At 49.3% G+C, this 26843-nt stretch overlaps 2 protein-coding genes across 7 annotated transcripts in view; both read right to left on the reverse strand.

Moving 5' to 3' along the window:
- The window catches only part of LONRF3 (LON peptidase N-terminal domain and ring finger 3), a 39003-nt gene extending 30930 nt beyond the window's left edge, over nt 1-8073 (reverse strand). For 2 of the 6 annotated variants that reach the window (XM_082716293.1, XM_082716292.1), the window contains exons 1-3: nt 6978-8073; nt 3901-4019; nt 291-413 (exon numbers count right to left, since the gene is read on the reverse strand). In XM_082716293.1, the coding sequence (XP_082572419.1) occupies nt 291-413; nt 3901-4019; nt 6978-7863 (1128 nt within the window). In that variant the 5' untranslated portion in view covers nt 7864-8073. The remainder of the gene's footprint in view (nt 1-290; nt 414-3900; nt 4020-6977) is intronic. The other 4 variants (XM_082716295.1, XM_082716294.1, XM_082716297.1 and 1 more) reach the window with 2 other exon arrangements.
- A 2381-nt stretch (nt 8074-10454) lies between these two features.
- LOC309855868 (uncharacterized protein) overlaps nt 10455-26843 on the reverse strand; it is a gene marked incomplete at its 5' end in the record, with an annotated part of 86830 nt that continues 70441 nt past the window's right edge. Inside the window, 2 exons of the mRNA XM_082716508.1 lie at nt 10455-11785; nt 18167-18312. The remainder of the gene's footprint in view (nt 11786-18166; nt 18313-26843) is intronic.

Consider the following 26843-nt stretch of genomic DNA (forward strand, 5'->3'; position numbering starts at 1 on the left):
GCTTTGGGTGGTTTTCCTACTCACAACCCAGACCCGGACTAGAAGAAGCAAGAGTATTCCTCGGAGGCTCCTCCAAAAATGCGGGAACGGCTCCATCAGATTGCACATGCCAAGAGAATGGTGTTTCTAGGCAATTGGCTCTTGTGTCTCCTTCCTGCCCCCTTAACCAAGGGAGCCACCCACTCAGGGCCCTAAATGCCAGGGACAGCAGTTCCCTCACTTCCCTCTTTGGAGAAGACAGAGAAGTGGGAGCCCACTAGGCAGCTGGACCTGACATCATCTCAACTCACCCTCTGGGCTTCAGATCTTGCTCTTTTGTTCTTTCCATCCAGGGACACACAATACAGAAACTCCCTTAGTGCTTCCTCCACCTTGCCTAAGGTGGCTAAGGCTTGCGCTTTTCTGAAGTGTGCCTGGAAGAAAACATTAGCATTCAATCTTGTTCTTATTCACCTACCGACTTATTGACCCTAGCTGAACACTTAATGAGCAATCATTACTGTGTGAAGGGTTTTAGAAGGACTGCCTTTCTACCATCCTATCATGTAGGCAAAAGTTCTGAAGCCCATTTTACAGATGAAACCGAGACCCAGAAAAGTGACTTGCCCAAAGGTAGTACAGCTAGTAAATTGTGGACTCAGGGTTTAAGTCTGGGACTGGCTGATACCAAAGTCCAGTTTCTTAACAACTGTGCCAAATGACCTCCCGCTGCCCCATTGTTGTAGTGGGGGCACTGCCAAACATAGCAAGAACCCTCATTTAAGCACCTACTAGTCCAGCTTCCAGAACCCACCCAGAAAGGCCTTTCTATTAACTAGTCTGTCAAGCAAAGACCTAGTCCGCATTACTGGCTGAATGATCGCCTATACTTGCTGATCATTTTTCAGAAGAGGCCCAAGGAAAGGAGATGTCCTCCCCAAGACCTCAAGGTATAATTAGTGGCAAAGCTGGAACTAGAACTGGGGTGTAGGACCCCCAGAATGCTCTTCCCCGCAAAGCTGATTTCCCTTCAGAGGGCCAACCAGAGACTGAGCAAATGCTTTCCCTCCTGTGGGCTCAGCTCACTTCTGTTCCCTTCCCACACCTTTAAAAAGTATAAAGAAGATTTGGGGGCACCTGGGTGGTTCAGTTGGTTAAGCATCTGACTCTTGGATTCGACTCAGGTCCTGATCTCCTGGCTTGTGAGATCTAGCCCTGCATCAGGCTCCCCACTTGGTGGGAGTCTGCTAGAACATTCTCTCCCTCTGCCCCTTCCCCCCACCTTGCATGTGCGCTCGCTCTCTCTCTCTCTCTCTTCCTCTAATAAATAGACAAATATTTAAAAAAAAAGTATAAAGAAGTTTTAGGGCTCTCAGAGGTCTCTGCCCAACTGTCTCAGCAAAGAAAGTCTTGAGGTAGCAGAAGAGCATCCTGGGGAAGAGGGAGGAGCAAAAAAAGAGGTGGAAAGATGGCAACATTCTCTCCGTGCCTTGGGACAGGTGGCCGTTGCAACTTGGCTGGGAGGGCGTTGCTCTTGAGTCATCTAGGGTGCCCTTCAGGGGCCTGCTCCCCACTCTCTTGCCTGTATGGCTGACCCTGAGTCTAACTTAGAGAAGAAAACGATCCAGGTTGCACCTGCTGGGCACTCCCAGCTTCCCCTCCTAACATGCTTCTACAGACCCTGGGGTGGTGTCCTCTGGCTCTGGCCTGGCTACAGGCTCCATAGGCAGGGATCTGCCTTCTTGAGCTGTGGCCTCTGCTCCAAACCTCTTGAGGTCCTCTCCTATGCCCCCCACCCTCTTCCTGGAGCCTAATCTTGGCTGATACCTGGGTATGATGATACGATGATGGCTTCCTTCGTTGCTCCTCCCAGCACCATTTACCAGGGGTCCCCTGGAGAAAGGCTTGTACGACATTTCAGGACAGCTAGAGGGGATAAGTGTTGGGAGACCAGAGAGGCCTCTAGGACCCCTCCAATCATACCAAATAGCAGCCCACATATTCCACTTGCTTGGGACAGCCAGCCCATCCACTGAGAGCTGTGCCACCTGCAGGATAAGTTATAATACCACCGCACCTGGCTGGACTGGCTGGACTAGGGCTGCAGGAGGTGTACCTCGCCCCTAGGGGCATCGTACACAGAAATGATGAGAAGTATGCAAATTGGGGTATGGGCTGGTTTTGAATCATATGGATCAGTTCAAATCTTCTCTCAACCCTCAAGACAATACCATTTGTTCTCTGCACTGCCTCTCCGCTTACTCCAGCAATTTGGGGAAATGAAACTCCTGTTTACAACTTCCACCAACTCTGATTTCACTGGGGAAGTCACTTTTCCCATTTCATCTTAAATGGTCCGCTACTCCTTAGCCCTGCTTCCCACTGCACCATGAAGGCTCCCACCCTTAGGCCCTAGGTTTAGGGTGGGAGCAGAAGAAGCTGCAAGGGAAGTCTTACCCCCAGGCAGCTTCCTGACCTGCACAGCTATAAAGCAGATATGTTCTCACTGAAGCTCCTTTGGGTCAGACACTGGTGACTTTTAGTAAACCGTAAATCTGTCCCTTGGGAAGGAGCACATACTACTCCGCCATAACCCATGAAAACCTTCTCATCAAAGTACATAAGAGCTTCCCTCTGACACTAATGGCTCAGCACGCAGGTCCACAAATGCTTTATCTGAGGTTCCCAGTTCCAGAAACAGTCTGATAGTCCAAAGTTTCACAAGCTCGGCATCAGAAGTTATTAGGTGGCAAATATATATGATATAGAATATGTCATAGTCTCCATCTCATTTAGTGTGAATTTTCATGTAAGATACGGCAGAAATATTAGTGTGTATGATTGTGGGATGTTGTCCAGAGCTCCTGGTATGTGGTCTTTCTGAAATCAGAAATATTCTGGACCCTGAACACTTCTGGCCCCATGGGATTCAGATAAGGATCACAGATCGGAACCTGGGTAAGGTGGGTTTCTGAGGTGGCATCCTGGGGGCTGTGTAGAGAGAACATTACACCAAGACCCAGCAAACGGCAGAGCTCCCAGAATGGCCTCTCGATCACGCTCACCTGTGACCCTCACACCACATTCCCCAGGAGGCAACTGGGGAGAGAGCAAGAGCAGTGCTTTGCAACCCAGGACCCTTGGGGTCCAGAAAGTGAAGCGACTTCCCCATGGCAATTTAACTTGCAAGTAGTAGAGCCCAGGCTCAAACCTAATCTCCTAAACAAAATATGGATACGTGGCTAAGGGCCAGTCCTGAGGCCAGAGATACAGAAAGTGACACTTTGCTTCCTAGCATCCTGAGAGGTGTCTAGCCTCTCTCCAACCACCCTTCGTGTGACCTAGATGTTTGGGGATACCAGCAGGCTGATTATATGAAAGACTCGAAATAACACAACCAGCCAGCAATACTTCTCTCACATTCCTCTTTCTACTGTCCCTGAAAATGACAGACCATATAATGCTATGTGTCAGGCATTGTTCTAGGCATCCTACATATATTAGCTCACGTAATCCTCACGAAGGAGCCTGTTAAGTAGGTGCTTTAAATACCCCCCCCCTCATTTTATAGATGAGGAGATGAGGCACAGAGTGGTTAAGTAATTTGCCCAGGGCCACACAGCTGGTGGAAGGAGCAGAGCTGGGGCGTAAACGCAGGCGGTTTGACTGCCAAGTTCATGTGCGAAGAGTCACAAAGCCTAAGCTGCTCAGCAGGCCATCAGGTGAAGAAGTAAAGTGGGGAAGAATCCAGTTCCCTTGCAGACCTCTGAGTCACCCTTCGCCAAGGGATCCCCAGCTCCTTAGCAGAGCCTTTTCCCTGCTCTGTTTGAGCTCTAGTGCCCCAAACCCTCAAGAAGGCAGCTGTTCCTGCCAATTCCCATCTATAGCACAGCCCATTCCCAGCCTTCCCATTCCACTCACCTTGAAACCCAGTGGGCGGAGCTTACATGCTATTTCTGCATCATGCAGCGCGTCCTCATGAGACTCCAAGGTGAAATAAATTTGAGACCGGTTGCTATAAAGCAAGTGGTCATTTGGAGCTGCCAGAATGAGGAAAGAAAAAAAAAAAAAGCTCTCATTAGTGGTCCCAGGGCAAAAACTAAGTCCTCTACTGAGAAAGGGTCTTGAGCAAATGGCAAGTTATCTAGGATTTTTCTACTGGGGATCCAAAGGGTTAGGCTCCATTTCCAGCCCTGATGTTGCCCTGCCACACTACCCCCTGCTTCCCAGCCACTCTGGGTCTGAGCTTTCCCAACTATACAGAAATAATTTTTTAAGTATGTTTACTTCCATTTATTTATTTATTTATTTATTTATTTATTTATTTATTTTGACAGAGAGAGGAGGAGCAGTGGGAGAGGGAGAGAGAGAATCCCAAGCAGGCTCCACACTCAGGTCTCCATCTTATAATCCTGATATCATGACCTGAGCTGAAATCAGGAGTCAGATGTTTAACCAACTGAGCCATCCAGGCACCCCATAAAGAAGTGTTTTGCTTCTTTCTCAAGTGGTTCTTTAGTGGGCCTGTGGGGTCAGTGATGCATTAGCCGCTCTGACATGGGGCAACCCTGGCCCCCTCATCGCGACTATGCATGGCTACCCACGGGCAGCCTGGCTTCTGAGGGAGGTATCACCCATGAGGAAATGGGCCAGGGAGGAGAGAAAGGGAGGTGGCCAGATGTGACCCCCCAGGCTGCCCACCAGGAAGACAAGTCCAGGTTAGTCTACTCATGACATTAGCAACACCTGTCTACCAAGCCCAGTGCCTATGACGTTCTCTGAATGCACTTGCAAGGCTTTGTCCTCTCATTAGATGGCCAAATGTGAGTGAACCTGAACAAGGCTGCTGGGAATGAAGTGAGCTTGGCTCTCACTAACACTTTGAATCGCTAGATGCCAGGGCTGGACAGGCCTTTAGAGATCACCTGATTCAACCAACCCATTCTTCAGATGAGGAAAATCAAGCCCAGGGAGCAGAAGGCATCTGCTCTGAATCATACAGCCTGCCGGTCAGACCTTGGAAGCGTTGAAGTTGGGGCGGGGGACATGTTCCTTTTTCTGAAAGGTGTGCACTACCCAGAATAATAAGGGGACACTGGCCATCTTTCAGCGCAGAGATACTCACCTACTGGGGAGGCCCCTTACCTCTTAAAAAGGTAAGGCTGTCACGATTGTTTTCACCCTGATGGCTCAGATTAACAGAGGTGAAGGAAGAAACTCCCAGTGGAAAAGCGGTGGCAGCAACAAAGGGGGAGGAAGACAGCGGGGAGGGGCTTTCCTGGCCCTTGAGATATGGCTAAAAAGAATGGAACCTCCCTTGGAGATCTGGGTTTAAGTGACCTCCATTGTCTCCAGGTTGCCCCGCTCCTGCCCAGGGACTGGGCTCCAACAAAGTTCGCGAGATTTTTCCCCAGGGCCGTGCTGAGGACTTCCTTGGGTCCCCATTACCCGCTGTCCAGACGTTAGCAGAGTTTAGAGTGTATGCCATCCCTTTTGATCGGCGGCACCCGGCTCCCACCGCGCCTTGCCTGCGCACAGGATGTGCGGGGGGGGGGGGGGGCGTATTACCTCGCCTGGCAACCTTGCACCGCCAGCCCGCGCTCCTTCCCCTCCCCTACTACCTGTTACAAATTCGGGCAGCGAGTCAACACGTGGAGCCTCAAGCCCTCCCCCGCCTCCACCCGTCGGAGTTGGGCTCAGGGCGCCCTGGGATCTCCAGAGCCCAGTCTGCCCGGCCCTGCCGCCTCCTCCCCGGCTCGCTTCGCCGGACGCCGCGCCCCGCCCCGGCCGAGCTCCGGGCGACCGGCCAGAGCTGGGCACTACCCGCCCGCGGCTCGGCAGCCACTTCCTGGGTTGGGACGCGGAGGGTCGGGGGAGCGGCTCCTCGAGGAAGCTTGGGCGCCCCGGTGCGGCCAGAACCGTGGGGCTGCCCACTTTGCCCTTGAAGCCGCCGAGCCCACCTGTCCGTCCTCCCGCAGCGCGCGGCAGCAGGGGACCGCGACACGCCCCCCTCCGTGGCCAGCCCGCGGTCCCCGGGGATTCCCGAGCACTTGCGCCGCCCGGTCGCCCGCCCGGTTGGCGGGGTAGGGGTGCGAGGAGAGGGCGCAGGCGGCGGGCGGGAGGAATGGGGGGGGGCATCTATTTCAGCCAGGGATCGTGTGATAGGAAGCGGTGACAATGAGTCACAGGGCAGCGGGGCGCGAACGCTCCCCTCCCCCCGCACACGTTCGCGGGATGGTTTCCGAGGCGAGCGTGGCCCACTTCGGTTACCTCAGCCGTTACACAATCCCGCCCGCGCGGAGGAGGGGCCGCCCGGCCCGGGCCGCTCGCGGCCCTTATGCAACCAGTGCTCTCCTGACCTAATTCCACGCCGGACCCACCCCACCGGGAGCCGCGGCCCCGGAAGGGCCGATTCCCGCCATCGCGGCGGCCCCGGGCCCGGGCGCGAGCCGCAGACGCCCGCGCCGATCGAACGTCGCGGGCCGGCCCCGGCGCCAGTGTGGGCAGGGTGAGAAGTTCCTCCGCCCGCGGGGAAGGTGCGGGCAGGTGCAAGAGGAGCCCCGGCGCCCGGAGGGAGAGGGCGGAGGGACAGACTCTGGCACCGCGCGACCCGACGCAAGGAACGGGGCAGGGTGGGGGGAGGAGGGGGGGAACACAAAGATGCGAAAGGCCCGCGAAAGAGACAGAGAAACCGTGACCCAGACAAAAGCTGACGGAGAGACTCGGGAATCCATCCCACGGGGAGACACAGAAAAAGACAAAGAGCGACAGGGACAGACAGGGACACTGAAAGGGCGAGAAATGGGTAGCGACCCAGACCAAGTTAGAGTCCGAACTCCAGACACCCCTCCCCCACTCCAGTCACGGCTCGTTCCCCCCCCCCCACCTAAGGTCCCCAGCGCCCCCTGGGCCCCGGTCCGCCCCCCCAACACCCCGCCGCGGTCCTTCCCCCCTCCCCCCACACCCCCCGGCCCGGCCCCGCGACGCCGCGGGCTCACCTAAGCGCACCGCCTCGTTGTACTTGAGCAACGCCGCCTCCACCTGGTGCTCGCGGTACAGCCGGTTGCCCTCGTGCCGGAGTTGCGACGCCCGTGCGGGGCCGGGGAACAACTTGCCCAAGAGGCCGCTGAGTACCACGTTGACCCGTAGCGGCGGCGGCGGTGGCGGCGGTGGCGGCGGCGGTGGCGGCGGCGGCGGCGGCGGCGGCGGCGCGGCGTCGGCCGCCGCCGGCGGCTCAACTCGCCGGATCGCGCGAGCCCTCCCGGCGGCCACCATCAGCGCCGAGAGCTTGACACCGCACAGGGCGCAGCGCCGGTCGGCTGCCCGGCCGCGCTCCAGGCACAGCTTACAGAAGGTGTGGCCGCACGACAAGGACACGGGGTCTGACAGAAACCCATGGCACTTCCTGCACTTGAAGCCGTCCCACACCTCGGTGGCGGCAGCGGCCGCTGGCGCCCCTGCCTCTCCCGCCGCCGCCTCACAGCTCGCCGCTCCGCTCCCGTCCGGGGGCGCCGGCGGCAGCACCTCGCCCTGCGGGACGTTCTGGGCCAGGCAGCGCACCAGTTGTTCCAGCTGCTCGGCCACCAGCTGCTGCCGCTCGGAGAGCTGTCGGTACACCTCGAAGGCTTCCCGGAGGCGGCCCCCGGAGGCCAGGGCGTCAGCCTGCTCGAGCAGGACTTTGTACTCGGGGGTCGAGGGACTCGGAGGCGGCTCCTCCGGCTCCGGCTCCCGAGCGGCCAAAGGTGCGGAGCCTTCCGTAGCCGCCCCCGGCTGGGGGCCCATGCCTGCGCGGGTCGCGGCTGCCGCCGGCTCCGCCAGTTCTAAGTTGTTGCCGCCGAGCTCGGCGGTCACGCTTAGCATCTGTCCGGTCTGAAGTGAATCCATAGAGAGAGAGACAGGCGCGCAGGAAGAGGCGTCTAGGGGCCGGAGACCCAGAGCAGAGAGCAGGGACTGAAGAGAATTCGGACAGCCACCGCCGCGCTACCGCGCGCCCCTCGCTGCCGCGCCTCCGCGAGCAAGACGCCGGCCGCCTCGCGCCGACTGATAACTGTCCTGTCTCAGCGAAGTGTTATATAAAACAGTACCACGTGACGCGCCGCCACGCCGCTCATTGGCCGGCTGCAGGGAAATTGTTACAAAACCAGACAGTTTTGTAACAGTGTTGCGATTGCTTCTTTTGGCTTCGCTTTTCTTGGCGTCTTTTTGATGCTGTTTGTGTTTATTCTCCTCTTTATTCCCACACCCCACGATGTGGATGCTTTTCTGAGGAGAGGGAAGGGGGGAAAAAAAAAAATCCGAAGTCTTCTCTCGGGTTTCTCCGTCAGCGGAGCCTACTCGATCCCATCTTCAAAGCCGCGGGCAAACAGGTCTCCTCAACCAGCCGTTCGCCGGCGGTCCCCCCGCCCCCAACCCATCCCTCGAGACGCAAAGACCCCGAGCGGCGCAGCCCGCCAGATCTCTGAGACGCGGAAGGCTCGCCCGCCTAGGGGCTACGGTTGACGGTTGACGTCTGCGGAGGGAAGCGTGCTGGGACGGTCCCCGGGAAGCCCACACGCCCCTCTCTCTCCAGTTCCGGCCGCGGCTCGTGAGCCTTGGGAGCCGCGTCCCGGCTCACATTCGGGGTCCCTAGCCGCCTTCCCCGGGGAGTTCCCCCCCAAAGTTAGTGAGTGTGGTCATCCGAAGGCGCTTCTGTGCTGGGAGCCAACCGAAGCAGCGGGCCTGGGAGAGTTCGGTTGGACCGCGAGGGACCCGTCAGGAAGGTGCGCTTGCCGGACGGGCCCCAGGGGTGGCGCCTCGCGTGCCCCGCGACTCGCGTCTTTCCCGCCAGCGCCAAAACCTGCTGCACGTGGCCCTGGGCAGGGGGATGGGGGGCACGAGAGGGGCTCCGGGGAGAACCACGAGGGGGCGCGGCCACGAGAACTCCGCGGGGATCAGCGGGTCCCCTGGGAGCGTAGGCGACCCGCAGGCGGGACCGGAACCAAGAGCACTCCTCCCGGGAAAGTCCGCGCGTCCCGGCGCGCTCCAGCTGCAGGCAGAGCTGCCTCCAGCTTCGCGGCCCCAAAGCGCCGCGGTCTCGGCCCCGGCGCGCAGTGGGGAGGTCTGTGTTCAGGCCGGTGTGCTGGGCTCACAATAGCCGTGCTCCCTCGAGGATGCCCCGCTTCCTTCCAGAAGGCCCATGTGCACTGCTCACGCCATCTCTCCCCACCCAGAAGTTGACAGGAGCCACACGCGCAAAACGAAGAGGCTTCAAGACCTAAAGAAATAACGCATGTCCCCTGGGGCCTTGCTGCTGCGAGCAGGGGAGCGGGGTCTGGGCTTGCCTCTGGCTCCCAGAGCCTCCACAGCCTGCAAGCTCTGAGCAGTGCCTGGAGCCGCGCTCAGGGGCCCAGCGTCTCCCCCAGCATCTGAAGACCTCCAGCTGGCTCCCGCTGTGGCCATCTCTTAGTTGAGGGACCTTGGGCAAATGACCTAAACTCTAGGAACCGATATTTGGGGTTCTGAATACATGTCAGGGATGACCTTAGTCGGGATCAAGTCATGTTTCAGAGCTGGGCATCACAGGGCTCTGTCAGGGCTCTGTGTCTCTTTAGGTTGTCAATCCCTCCAAACAACACCAAAATTAAAAAAAAAAAAAAGTACACCGTCGTGCAGGGATTTCTAGAGCCTTCCTCTAGAGATACAGGACTGGGGAAAGGGTCAGAGGGGAGAAGGAATGCTGGGGACAGCGGCGGGGGGGGGGGGGGAAGAGACCAAGAAAACAAACCAAGGAGCTCAGGATGTATCCATAAAGGCATAAGGTGCTCAAAGGAAAACTTGGCTTGCAGCTCTAGCTTTGCCATGACTTGCGAAGAGAACTTGGGCAAGTCCTCCATTCAGGCCTTAGTTTCTCCTGATCATCAAGGTTCTCTCCAGCCCTCGCCTTCAGTGACTTCTATCCTAAGACTGAATTTCATGATAGTAACTCAACCACTTTAGTAAAAGACTAGTCCAGATTCTGGGGGTGGGGTGGGGTGTTGGTTGGTGGCTTGGACAAGGGGGTGAAGTCAGCAGTAGCAGAAGGGCGGGGGCAGCTAGACTCCTGTCCTCATCAGGGTCAGGCCAGAGCTAGATTTTTTTTAAGATTTTATTTATTACAGAGATCACAAGTAGGCAGAGAGGCAGGCAGAGAGAGGGGGGAGCAGGCTCCCCGCTGAGCAGAGAGCCTGATGCAGGGCTTGATCCCAGGACCCTGAGGTCATGGCCTGAGCCACTCAGGCACCCCAAGAGCTAGATTTTGAAGATAGAGAAGTCAGGGGACTGGACAAGAGGGAAGGAGATGGCCAAGCCAGGCAGTGGAGGAGAAGCTGGGGCTCCCAGTAAAATACTAAAGGAAGCTCCTTTCACCCTTCAAAATGCTCTGCTGTTGAATGGGCTCAGTCTTAATCCATTCAGGCTGCCATAATAAAATACTATATACTGGGTGGCTTATAAGAAACAGAAATTTATTTATCACACTTCTGGAGGCTGAACAAGACCAAGATTCCAGCAGATCTGGTGTCTGGTGAGGGCCCTCTTCCCAGTTCATAGACAGCCATCTTCACCAGCTGTGTCCTCAAATGGTGGAAGCCTGGATGTCTCCAGGCTCTCTTTCATAAGTGTGCTAATTCCATTCATAAGAGTGAGAGCCCTTTTGATTTAATCACCTCCCAAGTGCCACACTTCCAAATACCATCACACTGGGGATTAGGTTTCAACATATGAATGCGGGAGACACAAACATTCAGTCTATAGCAGGGTCCCCAACATTATCTGTCTGCCCCTTTTGACACCTTTGAGGAGGGACAGTCTGTAGGTAATGGGTGGGTAATGAGACGTAATGAAAGGGCCATGAGACGGATAATGATGAAAACTTAATTCAAGATCTTTCTCCCTTTGACAAGTTTTTAAAAAGATGTTGGTTACTGCCGGTTGTCTTCCGGATGCAGTTCTGAGATGAGCCTTGTTCCCTGGACCACCTTGATGAGTAAGCAAGCATCCTCTGGGTGAGAGATTTCCCTCCCTTGTCCACTGGGGTTGGAGGCAGGAAGGAGAAGACCAAGGCAAGGCAGACAGCAGGTTTCAGTCCAGCAGGCGTGGTGTAGAGATGCTCTCAACAGGTAGCCCCCTTCGGCATCTGTGTGTGCCTAAAGCTGACCATGAATTTCGTCAGGAACGTTAACAGCTGCCAGGGTAATGCCGGGTGCCCTGGGACCCAAACCAGGCAGCGCCACATACTCAATTACCAGACAGACTGCATAAGAGTTTTCCATTGTATCTGCATATCAGGACTGCCTGTAGGATAACACCAAAGGGGCTTCTGTGGAATTCTGGAAGACATTACGACAATGGCTTTCTTTCCTTTATTTAAAGTGAACAAACATTACCGCAATATACATTTGTGGACCAACTCAAAAGCCTCCTATTCCAAACTTCCTTCCCTCTGCTCTCACTACTTGGGGCTGCGTAGAAGGAGGGGACAGGGGAGACCGACAACATTTTTTCAGATGCAAATATTCCCTTTGGAGTGCCTGGTGCTTCAAACCACTGTTTATTTATGCTAGTATCCCCCATTGGCAGGGTTGATCTGCACATCCTTTTCCAGTGACTATAGCAAGTTTTCCAACTGGGCACTGAAGAACCTCTCTGGGGTCCAGAGGAGACAGCGGGCAGGGCTTGACCCTAGCTCCCTTCGCCAGGGAGCACAGCAGCTGTCAGTCTGTCCATTTCGTGGTGAGCTTGAGGTCAAATCTCACCGAAGAATGGCTTTCCCTTCTTTAAAATGAGTAGTCTGAAAAGACGAAACCAGAGAGGGAGACAAACCATAGGAGACTCTTAATCATAGGAAACAAACTGAGGGCTGCCGGAGAGGATGGGAGGGGGACTGGGGGGCTGGGGTAATGGGGTGATGGGCATTAAGGAGGGGATGTGATGGAATGAGCTCTGGGTGTGACATGCAACTGACGAATCACTGAACTCTACCTACTAGAACAGAAAATAACAACAGGCTATATGTTAACTGGATTTAAATAAAAATAAATAAAAAGTTTGGATACCATGGCCATTTTCCCATATTCGTGGAGCATCTTCTATATACCAGGCACTGTTTAGGTGGAGATACAGCAAAGCAGCATTTGGCTCCCAGGTACTCCCTTTACAGAGGGTTGCACATAATTTTCCCACACATTTTAATCCCAGCTTCTTAGACGGATCAGAAGTTCCACGAGGGCAAAACTAGTGTCTTGTGTCCTTCATCTCCTCCTCAAAGGACAGTCTTTGTTTTTGATTTGGTTTGGTTTTAGAGGGGGAAGGGGTATGGGGTGGAGGGAGAGAATCCTCAGGCAGACTCCCCGCTGAGTGTGGAGCTTGATGCAGGGAAGGGATCCCAGGACCCTGAGATCATGACCTGAGCCGAAATCAAGAGTCAGATGCTTTACCCACTGAGCCACCCAGGTGCCCTTCGAAGGACAGAATTTGAACAGATCTTACTGAACACAGCAGGGGACATTTGGGTTCTGGATGGGAGAGTGCAGAGGGACAAAAGGACATCCAACTAGAAGGTCATACCTTTGCCCTGGGTCATTCACAGAGGAGATAGTGAAGACGCAGATAATTTTAAGCATTGACAGTCCTGTGCTCACTTCGGCAGCACATATACTAAAATTGGAAGGAGCCGAGAGTCCCATACAACCCTGCACGCACGCACAAACATATACACACACACATGTGTGCACACGCTATGCCCAGAAGCTTGGCCAAAGCACTTATTTAATGTTTACTTGAGTTTCTCATTTTATGAACTGGGGCTGACCCACCAGTTACGCAGCCTTGGGGCACTTGGGTGGCTTTGTTGGTTAAGTGACTGTCTTCAGCTCAGGTCATGACCCCAGGGTCCTCAGATCAAGCCCCACATTGGGCTCCTCGTTGAGCAGGGAGCCTGCTTCTTCCTCTCCTTCTGCCTGTCATTCCCCCTGCTTGTGCTCTCTCTGTCAAATAAATAAAGAAAATCTTTAAAGAATTTATTTATTTATTTAGCTTTATGGCGGAGGGGGGAGCTTTAAAGGCACTAACATGAAAAAGGCTGCCCCTTGCTATCTAGAGTAGCCAAAAGCCAGAGCTGAAAACTAAAAGTATGAAAACTTCACCAATCAGTCCTGGTTTCACAATTGAGGGAACTGAGGGCTAGCGAAAGCTAGTGACTTGCTGTGGGGATCCATGAGACAACCAAGATTGGAAGCTAGGCCCCCTGCCTCTGTCTAACGTTCTTTCCACGTGAGCAGAAAACTTCCAAGGAACACAGAACATCTCCCCAAATAAGTTAGAAGTTATTTCAGGTTTCTTACATGATTTGCAATTCAACAAATGTTTATTGAACATATACTATGTGCTAACGGAGCTGGCATTTGTGGGCAATAATAGAAGGGTATGGCACCATTCTTATCCTCCAGTAGCTAACTGAGGAAACAAGAGGCAAGGATTTGAAATAGTTAGGTAAAAATAACAGGCAGTATGTGAGAAGTGCCAAAATTGGGGGAACAGCAAGTCCAAGCGAGAGCTCAAAGGAGACAGACGGCACTGCTTCCCATCTCATAGTGAAGGTGCCTTTAAGCCAGGCTGGAGAGGATTTAACTAGAGAAGTTAAAGACCACCTCACTTCTCAACTCGAGGGGGTTCCCTTCACATCAGAGGCCACCTGGCTAGGGAAAGGGAGATATTCAAGGAAGCTGGGCTGGTCAAGGCCCAGGGATTTCTATTTTTAAGGGCTACCCATGTGATTTTGATGCTTAGTTAGATTTGGGGTTCACTCATGTAAAGGATAATGCAGAATAGATTGGATAAGTACACCCCAATCCTTCTCTCTCTAGCTCACCCTTAGTTTCTCTGGACGGTGAATATCAATAATTCTTGTCTACTTTTTACTGAAGGGAAAACTGAGGGTCCAGAGACTCCCCCCCACCATGCCCCGAGACTTTCAATGATATGTTGAACATCATTTGGCAAGTAGTGTGGTCTCTGGTTTCCTGCCAACCAGTAGAAATAAAAATATCAGAAGCTATCATCTCAAGGAAGATTTTGCTTCATTTCTCAGCAAGACAGATCAGACCTACTCAGAGTTGTAGGCTGGCCAGGGGACAAAAAGGAGCAAGTCTCTGGAACTGCCAGGTGTGTGGGACAAAGCCCAGGGTGAGGTTAGAGACTGGGAGCTCTGAGTCCTAGCTTTGCTGTGTGACTCAGCCCCAGCCACTTCCCCTCTCTCTTGGTGTGTCCTTCGCCTATTAATAACGATGTCCAGCGTCACTGTCGGGATTAGCTACCAGTAATGGCAAATGCACAGTACAGTTAGTCCCGATGTGATTCCTGGGAACAGAAGGAATCCACAGTCATCTGTCAACTGTTGTGGGTAAAGTATGTACCGACTGCCTTCGGAGTAGAAGTGCTTTCTTTCCAGGAGAGTGAGCTAAAGGCCCGGGGCTGGGCCCTGCCCTCTATAGGGGTACTGGCCAGTGTGGGGGCCCTAGAGTTCCTGGCCAAGAGCTGTCTGGTCTTAGGAGGAAAAAGAAATAAAGGGCAGGTTATCTGGAGGGAAAACAGCAAACATCCATCAGAAGGAAATTAACCTGAGAACTTTGGCAAGCCTGGTTAATATCTGTCATAAATTGTGGTGAAATATACAAAACATAAAATTGACCATTTTAACCATATTAAGTGTCTAGTTTGGTGGTATTAAGTATATTCGCATCATTGTGCCACCAGTACCATCACCCACCTCCAGAACATTCTTCATCTTGCAAAACCAAAACCCCGCACCCGCTGAACCGCAACTCTCCATTCCCCTCTTTCTCCAGCTATTCTACTTTCTGTCTTTATGACTCTGGCAACTCTTAGTCACTTCAAATAAGTGCAACCACATGGGATTTGCTTTTTGTGGCCGGCTTACTTCACTCCATAAAATGTCCTCAATATTCATGCCATAGCATGTGTCAGAATTTCTTTGCTTTTAAAGGCTGTGTAATAGTCCCCTATAGGTACATACATCTTGCTCTCTTGCTTGTTCATTCATCAGTCAATGGACGGCTGGGTTGCTTCCACATTTTGACTATTGCAAATAATACTGCTATAAACATGAGTATACAAAGCTCTTTTTTAGACCCTGCTTTCACTTCTTGGGCTCCATACCCAGAAGAACTATGGGATTATATGGTGACTGGCTGGCAATTCTATTTTTCACTCAAGGAACCACTATATCGTTTTCCGCAGTGGCTTCACCATGTTACATTCCTACCAGCAATCCATAAGTGTTTCGATTGCCCCATAGCCTTGTCCACACTTGTCATTTTCTGTTGTTTTCTTTTCATCAGAGCCATCCTAATGGGTGTGAGGTGACATCTCACTGTGGTTTTGATTTGCATCTCCCTGATGATGAGTGATTTGAGCTTTTTTTTTTTCTTAATTTGCTTACTGGCCATTTGTATGTCTTCTTTGGCGAAATGTCTGTTCGAGTCTTTTGGCCATTTTTTTTAGATCGGGCTGTTTATTATAGTTTTGTTGTTGAGTTTTAAGACTTCTCTCTATATTCTGGGTATTAATCCCTCATTAGACATGTGCCTTGCAATTTTTTTTCTCCCATTTCCCCCATTCTGTGGGTTGCTTTTCACAGCTGATAGTGTCCTTATCTGACAACCTTGGGAAAACTGGGAGATGTCAGAATTCAGGTTTTTTTTTTTTTTTAGATTTTTATTTATTTATTTGAGAAGGACAGAGAACTCAGAGGGAGAATGAGAGAGAGAGAAGCAGACCCCCCAGTGAGCAGAGAGCCAGACTCCAGGACCCCTAGAGATCATGACCTGAGCCAAAGGCAGATGCATAACTGATTGACCCATCCCAGTGCAACTAGAAGTCGGGTTTGGACCTTGAAGAAACTGGATTCACAATCGACTTATTTGATGTTGTGCAAGCTACTTAACCTCTTTGAGCCTGCCTTAGTTCTTCCATCTGAAAAATGGGGATGATGCTTAGCATAGAACCTAGCTTGTAATATTGCTTTGATGATGTGTAAATGAGATCGTATGTCTCAAATATTACCCCTGAACCTAGCCCAGACTAAATACTCAGTAAGTGGTAACCTTCATTGTGTTTAAGAAGGAACCAGAATGATGTAAGTGAAATGTGATCTTCGTTATTATCAAATGGGTGAGTAAGCCAACATTATTACACCACCAACCCAAACACAGTAATATTACACAATAATTAACACTTGTGTAGCAAGTTGCAATTTACAAAGCATTTAAACATTCATCATTCATTCAACAGGCTCCACTGGAAACATGATGGGTAAGGCAGTCGCGCAGAACTGAGCGGGACTACCATGGGAAAAGGTGGTCTTAATCAGGATATGAGTGCTAAGAAGACAGCATGGGGTGCTGATGGGGGGCACAGAGAAGGTGAGTTCAGATCAGGGGAGGGCTTCCAGGTGAGTAACATGGACCAAGGATTCGCAGGATTACGGGGTTAGGGGGAGGAAAGGTGCGCTGGAAGGGGCTGAGCATTTGAGATAGAGGAAAAAGCCACTGCAAACTGCAGAGGTGAGAAAGGCTGGCTCGCTAGGGAACCGCAGCTAGTGTGTCATGGCTGGAGCTAGCATCTGAGTGAGACAAGTAGTAGGAGTCTAGAGAGGTGGGCAGATGCCAGGCCATGAAGGGCTGTGTAGACCAGAGTAAGGACTTGGGATTTTATCCCGAGAGGAAGAAGATGCTGTTGAAGGGTTTAAAGCAGAATTGTGATGTGACTGGCTTTGCTGTTTAGAAAGATCTTCGGCTGCAACGTGGAGGAGAGCGGAATGACAAAGCCCAGCCTGGGAGAGACCAGGTAGAAAGATGAACTAAAGGAAGGACAGTGAGGCGAGGGAGAAATGAGGGCTCAAGGGACATTTGAAACAAAATGGAGCAGATGTGGGGACTGATTAGATGACCTTAGTTCACTCTTTGGGAGCAATTTAGATGTTAGCATCATTTTTTTTTTTTTTCATTTAAGATGAGTAATAGAGGCTGAGGAAGGGGCAATGATTTGTACCAGGTCTGAGAGCCAGAAGGAATCCGATCAGGACTCTGGCATTCTACCCAGACATCTCTTGCTCGCACCTCTAGAACAGGCCATTAGATGAGTTTCTAGATCTTTACTGTAAATCCCTTTTAAGGAATTCAAGTCCTGTTTCCCCACCGACTGCTTTGCAGCATATAATCATTTCAGAAGTATTTTATCTGAGTTTTTAGTTGGTTGTCAGCGTAGGATGTCTTCACACCCCTGAGCTTTAAGACATTTTTTCCTTTCTTTCTACTTAGTGTTTAATGAGTAGCCTGGAAGCAAAGCCTTCTATCCCAGGGAGGCTCAGATGAAGAGTCCAGGGCTCAGAAAGAATGAGCCTAAGTACAAGGCTTGGCCACTAATTAGCCACAGGATAGAACAAGTCACTTTCTCTAAACTCTCTGAAAACCCTGGGGACTAGAACATATGAATGCATACTCACTCAAATTCAGGAGCTTTATGAGTCTCTTCTAAAGTAAGTATGCCTTCAAACTGTGACTAGCCACTCTCTCGCGAATCTTTTTGGTAAGTTGGGTTTCTGATGCCGTAATGTGCTTACAGCTGTTACGGATTTTCCCCAAAACTCTGTTTGCTCAGCAGGGAGCATGACGGCTCTGTAATTGCTAAGCCGAGTGTTATCAGACTTAACTGTCAACCAAGACGCATGGGTTTGTTTGTATTTTTCTATGCACTTGTACTGTTAAGGCTCCCTTTCTTGGGCAGGTTTTGCGGGGGGGGGGGGGGGGAGGAGTACAATTCTCCAAATTATAAAACCAGAAGGTGGGGGATAAAATGAATGAAGGTGAATTTACACTTTACGGGAAACCCAGCACCTAAAGGCGAGGTCCAGTCCTGAGAGGCCGGCCCTCCTGAAGGTCCCCTTGTGTCCCCTGGCTTCCGCCAGCAGCAGGAGGGGCTGGGCTCCAGGCCCGTCACCAGAGGGCTTGAGGCTCCTGCAGGCGCATGCCCCCCCGCTCCCCCCCCTCCGTGTGGGGAGCACCCACAGGCCAGTCTGGCTGTGACACAGCGGGACTAGGAGGCCAGGGACAGGCCGAGTCAGTCTCTGTGCAGGGCCCGGGCAGGCTCTCACCTGCAGGTTTCGGCCCCTCGCCACCTGGCATCCCAGCACCTGGAGCATCTCCCCGGGCCCCAGGAGCAGAGACGTCACAGGAGGCGTGGAGAGGATCCCAAGACAGAAACGGGGAGGGGATAAGGCCCTTGGTAAACAGTCAAGCCCTAGGCGGGTAGAAGAGAAACGCCGTTGAGAGGACAGTCATTCCAAAACTCCTGGGATTCAGTCAACAAACATTTGTCTAACACCCACCTATGCAAAGTCCCCATGACTGTTACAAGCTTGAAGTTGTTGCGGCCATACCCCCTGCCTCATGGCCTGTGCTTACAGGGGCCTAAACACAGTCCACACAGGTCATTGTCATTCTGGAGAGGCTGTGGGGGTGGTGGGGTGGGGCGGGGAGCAGACACAGGAAAGGAGGCTGCCTGGAGGTAGTGACTTTGGGGCCCAGGCTATAAAGGAGAGCTCCAGATGGGTCTTCAGGGAGTGGACTGAAATTGAAGGGAAACCTCTCCCAGTTGTCATGGCCCTGGGTCCTTCTTCCTGTCCAACTCTGACCCTGGAGTCAGGTCTGCAGAGGGGAAGGACTTGACCGCTTCCATTGACCAACGGGGGGAATCGGGCAGGAAAGGAGAGCACCTTTCCCTAAAGAAATCTATCATGCAAGTGTCTTCCTCTCCAGACCATGAACTAGGGCAAGTACAAGACTTAGGCCCCTGTGAATCCCCAGCCACTAGCACAATTCCCAGTTTATAGTAGGTGTTCAATACAGGCTCAGTGAAGGGTCTGGAATATTTGTCCCATAACTTCAAGTGGACAGCCCGGCTTTTCATGACCTGGGAAGACACTTGTTTTCCTAGAAAGAAAAAAAAACTGTCTGCCTGGAAGCATTTGATTTTGCAATAGGCAAAGGGGCTGCCTCGTTAGTCGTGGTGCTCATCACAGGTTCCCATCAAATCTGTCCTGTGATCAGCACAATATCCCAGTGCTTTGCCCCCTCCAAGACTCGGGCTCTTCTTACAACCAAGGAACTTCTGAGGCCTTGTATTCGTTTTAACACACACCCTGTGGAGACAGTGTCCTGCCTTCAGTGCCCCAACCCAGTCAGGGGATGCTGCCTATCTTTTGAAACCCAAATTCTTCCTCTCCTTGGAAACCTTTCCTGAGAAAAGCCCACTCGCTGTGACCCCTCCCGATGGTCTTGGCTGCACACCTGAATGAGACATTCGACAGGTGATCACACACGAGTCAGAGATGTTTTGCGCACCGCCTTTTCTCCCAAACAGATGAGGAGCCCCTTGGTGCCAGAGATGATGGCACCTGCTTCTCCGTCCCCAGGAATGTCTCCCAAACGAGCTCTGCACATAGGTGTGCAATAAATGCTTGCTGATCGAGGGAAAGGTAGAGAGCGGAGACAAAGCCTTTGCTTTGTCTATGACTGGTTAATTAAAATTCTACCATCAGGTTGCCCCAGAAGCTGGACAGACCAAGCTGTCTCAACTCTGGATTAGATATCAGGAAGTCTTAGTTGTGGTCCTGACTCTGTCACTAACCAGCACGAACTTTGGCAAGCCAGTCAGCTGCTTTTGGCCTCAGTTTCCCCAGTTAAAAAAATAAACTGCTACTTCTGGCTAAGGATTTGTCTTTAACCCCCTGGGTGAAACAACTGGAGATAAAAAAAAAAAAAAAAAAGGACAGTATGAAGCAGCAGTTTTCAAGACAGTAGGCATTAGGCAACAAAGGACGGTGATCCCAGAGAGAAAACAAACAAGGCAAGCCCTATGAATGCCTCAGCTTCTTTTTAATAGTTCTGCTGAGATGTAATTGACATACCATGCAATTCACCGGTTTAAAGTTTACGGTTCAATGTCTTTGAGCGTATCACAGATATGTGCAAGCTTCACCAATTTTAGAACATTTTCATCGCCTCAAAAAGACACCCCATACCTTTAGCTGCCTATTCCATATTCCCTCCAGCCCTTAAACAAGCATTAACCTACCATCTGTCTATAGGCTTCCCTATTCTAGACATTTCAAATAAGTGGGATCATGTAACACGTGGTCTTTTGTAACTGGCTTCTTTCACTCAGTATGTTTTTAAGATTCATTCACGTTGTATATACTTCATTCCTTTTCATGACCAAATAATATTCTGTTCTGTGGATATAGCACATTTCATTTCTACATTCTTCAGGCAACGGACGTTTGGGTTGTTTTCACCTTTTGGTTATTATGAATAATGTTGCCACGTACGAGATTTTTTGTGAATATATATTTTCCTTTCTATACCTTGGAGGAGAATTGCTGGTCCATATGGTAACTCTATGTTTAAATTTTTCAGGAACTACCAGACTGTTTTTCAAAGTGGCTGCATTATTTTAAATACCCACCAACAACGTACAAGCGTTCCGATTTCTCCACATCCTTGCCAGTACTTGTTATTATCTGACTTTTTTTTAATTATAGCCATTCTAGTGGGTATAAAGTGGCATGGAGTTCATGGTGGTTTTGATTGGCATTTCTCTGATGACATTGAGCAAGTTTTCATGTGCTGACTGGCCATTTGTATCTCTTCCCTAGGGAAATCTCTTTTCATAGCCTCTATCCACTTTTCAATTGGGTTATTTCTATTTGTATTGAGTTATAAGAATTCTTTATATAGTTTAGATACAACTCCCTTGTAAGATTAATGACTTCCATATATTTTTTTCCCATTCTGTGGGTTCTCCTTGTGCTTTGATGAGTAAGCACAGAAGTATTTAATTCTGATGAGGTCCGATTTATTTTTGCCTTTTGTTGCTTACCCTTTTGGTGTAATAAAGAAAAATCTTTGGCCAGGGTGCCTGGGTGACTTGGTCGCTGGGATGTCTGACTTTTGGTTTTGGCTCAGGTCATGATCTCAGGGCCAGGAGATCAAGCCCCATGTCAGGCTTGGTACTGGGTGTGGAGCCTGCTTAAGAGTCTTTCTCTTCTTCGGTTCCTCCCCCTTCCTTTACCTCTCTCTCCCTCTCAAAATAAATAAATAAATAAATCCTTTGCCGAATCTGAGGTTATGAAGATTTACCCCTATGCTTTCTTAAGAGTTTTATAGTTTTTTTAAAAAGATTTTATTTAAGTATTTGAGAGAGAGAGGGAGAGAGATCACAAGTGGAAGGAGAGGCAGATGGAGAAGCAAGCTCCACACTGAGCAGGGAGCCCAATGTGGGGCTCAATCCCAGGACCCCGGGATCAGGACCTGAGCTGAAGGCAGATGCTTAACCAACTTAGCCACCCAGGCACCCCAAGAGTTTCATAGTTTTCGCTTTCATACTTATGTTTTTAAATCCATTTTGAGTTGATGTTTGCATATGGTGTGGAGCATGGTCCAACTTCATCCTTTTATATGCGGTTATCCAGCTGTCTCAGCACTATTTTTGAAAAGACTATTCTTTCACCATTGAATGATCTTGGCAATCTTGTCAAAAATCAGTTGACTGTAGACACATGGTTTTATTTCTGGAATCTCCATTTTATTCCATTGACTTATATGTCTATCCTCATGCCATTACCATACTGTCTTGATTGTCATTGCTTTGTAGTAAATTTTAAAATTGGGAAGTGTGAATCCTCCTACTTTGTTCTTCTTTTTCAAGAATGTTGTGGCTATTCTGGGTCACAGGCAACTCCATATGAATTTTAGAATCAGCTTGCCAATTTCTAAAATGAAGTCAGATGAGATTCTTCTAGGGATTGCATTATAACTATAGCTCAATTTGGGAAGCATTGCTATTTTCACAATATTAAATCTTCCCATCCATGAGCATGGGATGTGTTCCCACTTAGGTCATTCATTTCTTTCAACAGTGTCTGAACTTGTTCAGAGCATATAAGTGTTATGCTCCTTTTCTTAATTTTATTGTTAAATATTTTATTCTTTTTGATGCTATTGTAAATGGAATTTTTAAAAAAGATTTTATTTATTTATTTGAGAGAGAGAGAGAGAGAAAGAGAGGGAACATGAGCGGGGGGGGGGGGGGAGGGCAGAAGGAGAAGCAGGCTCCCCGCTGAGCAGAGAGCCCGATGCAGGACTCACTCCCAGGACCCTGGGATCACGACCTGAGCCAAAGGCAGATGCTTAACCGACTGAGCTGCCCAGGTGTCCCCTTCCTGAACTATTTATTAGCTGTACCAGTGTGTGTGTGTGTGTGTGTGTGTGTGTGTATTCCTTAAAATTTTCTACATACAAGATCATGTCTTCTGCAAAGAGAGATAATTTTACTTTTTCTTTTCCAATCTGGAAGCCTCTCATTTCCTTTTCCTGCCTAAGTGCCCCAGTAGAACCCCAGTAAAATGCTGAGCTGCAGACGTTTTGTTCTGTTCCTAATCTTAAGGATAAAGCATCTATTCTTTCATCATTAAGTAGGATGTTAGCTGTGGGTCTTCTGTAGATGTCCTTTGTTCCCTTCTATTCCTAGTTTGTTGGGTATTTTTGTCATGAAAGGGTGCTGGATTTCGTCATATGCTTTTTTTTTTCTTTTTTTGCATCTATTGAGATGATCATGTGATTTTGTTTTTTATTCAGCTGCTATGATGCATTACATTAATTGATTTTCAGATGTTAAACCAACCTTTTAGTCCTAGGCTAAATCCCACTTTTCATGGTGCATAATTCTTTTCATATGCTGTTAGATTCAGTTTGCTACTATTTTGTTGCAGATTCTTGTACCCATATTCATAATAGATAATGACATCTAGTTTTCTTGTGATGTCTCTGGTTTTGGTATTAAGATAATCAGGGTAATAGCAGGCCTCAGAATGAATTGGAAAGGGTTCGATCCTTTTCCATTTTTGGACAAGTCTGTGAATAGTTAGTATTAGTTCTTTGAATGTTCTTATAATTCAGTAATAAACCAACTGAACTTGGGGTTTTTCCTTCACGGAGAGGTTTTTTTTAAAAAAAATACTAATTTAATCTCTTCATTTACAATACATCTATTCAAATTATTATTTTCTTCTTGAGTCAGTTTCAGTAGTTAGCGTTTCTCTGGGAATGTATCCATTTCACTTATCTAATTTGTTGGCATATAATTATCCATAGCACTCCTTTATATTTATGTAAGTTCATTTCTGATTCTAGAAATTTGAATCTTCTCTTCTTTTCTTGGTCAACCTAATGAAAGGTTTGTCAATTTTGCTGACAAAAGAAACAGATTTTGGTTTCATTGATTTTTCTCCATTGTTTTTCTATTCTCTCTCCCATTAATTTCCACTCTGATCTTTATTATTTCCTCCTGACTTGCTTTAGGTGGAATTTGCCCTTATTTTTCAGTGTCTCAAGGTAGAAGATTTGGCCCAACTTCCTGCCTTCAGAAAGTTTCCAGGATAGGAAGGGGAGCTGAGGCAGAGCCTAGCAGACTCCCTGAGCTGAGGACACCAGTCAGAGAGATCAGGGAACCAAGTCAGGTAGAGCTTGTGTGTTTTGTCCGGGTTTTTGGTTGTTTCAAGTGAGAGGGCAAGACCAGTCCCTGTCTTGGTCCGAAGTGGAAACTGCACAGTTTAAAATACACAGTTTTAAATACAGCTAAGCTGCATTTAAATCTCAGAGTGGATTTTCTAAAAAGAAGAAAGGAAAGAAAGAAAGAGAGAGAGAGAGAAAGACAGAGAGGAGAGAAGCCGGGGGAAGAGGTAAGAGTTTGTGCAACTGGATAACAGAGACAAGGCTGGTGTGATCAGGGGTGGAAGCCATCAGATACACAGGATTCCAAATTACGAAAAAAAAAATGTATTTTCTTTTCTCCTTATTGAGATACAGTATGCACCTAAGGAAGACTATTTTCGTAGATTTAGAAAGTCACCAGTGCATGTTGATGTTGTATCATTGTTAATTTTCTCTTATTTTGCCCTGCAGTTGGGAGGAAGGAGAAGGATGGGGGGGGGGGGAGAATCTGTTCTTTGCTCTTTTTAGGGTTTTTGTTTTGCCCAGGGACATTTTCTCAACGCTGATGCTGACTCCAAATTTCATCACTCAAAAAGTGATAGCCACTGACAACTGACTTTTATCCTAAATTCTACACATATATTTGCCAACATTCATTCAACTTAGAAACGTGAGTGTGGACAGATTTCTTTTTAGGTAAATGACACCCAGTGCAATCTTTCCATACACTGTATGTTGCATCAGCAGCACTTGAAAGCTTTGTGGAAATACAGAACCTCAGGCCCTCCTCCCTGAACAGGTAATTCTTATGCACATTACACGTTCAGACACATACTGCTGCAGAAAGCACAATGATCAATGGTGTGTGTGTGTGTGTACACATATATGCATCATATATGTATATAATATATAGTATTATATATATTATAAGTGAGTGTGGGTATAGGCATGCATGGGAATGAACCACATAAATGTAGCATCTGTAGGCTCTATGGTAGACCATCTGTTTCCAAGTTCATTCACATCGTTCTTGGGGAGGATTCAGTTTTGCATAGGCTGTTGAACTAAAGATTCGTTTCCTACTAAACTGTTGGCTAGAGGCCTCCCTTGAGTTTTGGCCATGTGGGTCTCCCATACAGCATCTCATCACGTGGCAGCGGGCTTGATCAGAGCAAGTGAGAAGGCAAGAGAGAATGCCAGCAGGATGGAAGTCGCGATCTTTTGTAACCTAATTGCAGAAGTGACATCCCATCACTTTTGTCATGGTCATTAGAAGCAAGTCACTAAGTCCTGCCCACACTCAAAGGGAAGGCCTGAATACCAGAAGATGGGGCTCAGTGAGGGTCTTCTTTGAAAGCTGCCAGTCAAAAGTGGAGGGTATCCATAAAAGAGAATTCTAGGGTGTGGGTACACAGGGGGCTTCGACTGTATCTGAAATGCTTTATTTCTTAAGCCCAGTAGTGGGCACGTGGGTATTTATCGTAATATTTTATATAACTTCTTTAGGTCTGAAATATTTCCTAATAAAGAAAAAATGCGGGGGGGGGGGTGCCTGGGTGGCTCAGTCAGTTAAGCATCAGCTCTTGGTTTTACCTCAGGTCATGATCTCGGGACAGGGGATCCCGCCCTGGGTTGGGCTGTGGGCTGGGTGTGGATCCTGCTTGGGATTCTCTCTCTATCCTCCCTCTGCACCTCCTCCTCCTCCTCCTCCTCCTCCTCCTCCTCCTCCTGCACTTGCTCTCTAATTAAAAAAAAAGAAAAAAGAAAAAAACTACAGTTGAATGGGCCTAATCACTGAATCTGTTTAAGAAAAAAAGGATGAAGGAGTGGTTATTCAGAAGAGGGAATGAGAGAAGGTTGAGGGCCCAGGGGCTTGAGGATTGATAGACTCATTTGTACTTTTAGTGAAGGCTTTCTAGATGCTCTCTAGTTAACATCAATGCCTCTTGCCTCCCATCTTATACAGTAGCACATCTCACTGTCTGACATTAATATTATGTAGGTGTGTATGTGTGCATCTGTCCACCCCCCCCCCAGGGATTGTCAGATTCTGGAGGGTTCATATCTCATAGGATTTTCTTTCTCTTTCTAGCCTATCTCATCGAGCACTGCACTTTACACAGTGCCAAATGAATGCATGCAAACCAAATTGGACTGAATGCTTCCCCATCCCCATTCTGACATTTGTGTTAAGAGTTTAGAGACATTATATCTTAGAATCCATTAAGGCCATAACCACAGAGTGAAACAGAAGGCATAAATCCCTTTGTCACTGTCATTAAATAGAGAGAGCAGGAAAAATAAGTAATTACCCATATAATGTAGTGAGGTATCACAAACTCCTCTCCCAAATAATATATTCCGTACCGTGAAGCCTCCTCTTCATTTATAGAGCCATTTCTTTAGGCTAAGGGATTATTTCCAATAGAGCTGTTAAAATATAATCTTCAAATGGAAGCTAAATAAACCTTAATGCAATATTTCTTAATGTCTACAGGGATACAGACCTCTTTGAGAATTTTAAGAACCCTGTGGGTAGGGATGGCTGAGTGGCTCAGTCAATGAAGTGTCTGATTTCAGCTTAGGTCATGATTCCAGGGTCCTGGGATGGAGTCCCATATCCGGCTCCCTGCTCAGCGGAGAGCCTGCTTCTCCCTCTGCCTGCCACTCCCCCATGCTTATGCTCACTCACTCTCTATCAAATAAATAAATAAAAATCTTAAAAAAAAAAAAAGAACTCTGTGGATACTCCCCACTCCGTAAACAACATTTTTCAATTTCAAGGATTTGTGAACTTCCTAGAGAAACTTCTACCCTTGCCCCTCAAAGGACTGAATCAGGACACTGAGGGAATAAATCAGCATTCATGGATGTTTTAAGGTTGAGGGGCCTTAACAGAGAGCTGGTGATCAGGAAGCAGGACCGTTGCCTGGAGAGGAGAGAATTAGGTGGGACATTTTTCTTTTTTTTTTTTTTAAGGTTTTATGTATTTATTTGAGAGAAAGAGAAAGACAGAATGAGCAGGGGGGAGGGGCAGAGGGAGAGGGAGAAGCAGACTTCCTGCTGAGCAGGGAGCCCGATTCAGGGCTTGATCCTGTGACCCCGAGATCATGACCTAAGTCAAAGGCAGACACTTAATGAACTGAGCCCCTCAGGAGCCCTTAGGTGGCACATTTCAACACAGAAAGGACCTGGGCCGCCCCCAGGTCACATCCTGACTGAAAGGGCCTGGGTTTAGGGGAGCCCTGGAAAAGAAAGCAGGGAGACAAAAGGATCACA

This window comes from Mustela nivalis (assembly GCF_964662115.1).
Source record: "Mustela nivalis genome assembly, chromosome: X".
In the NCBI taxonomy this organism is placed as follows: domain Eukaryota; kingdom Metazoa; phylum Chordata; class Mammalia; order Carnivora; family Mustelidae; genus Mustela; species Mustela nivalis.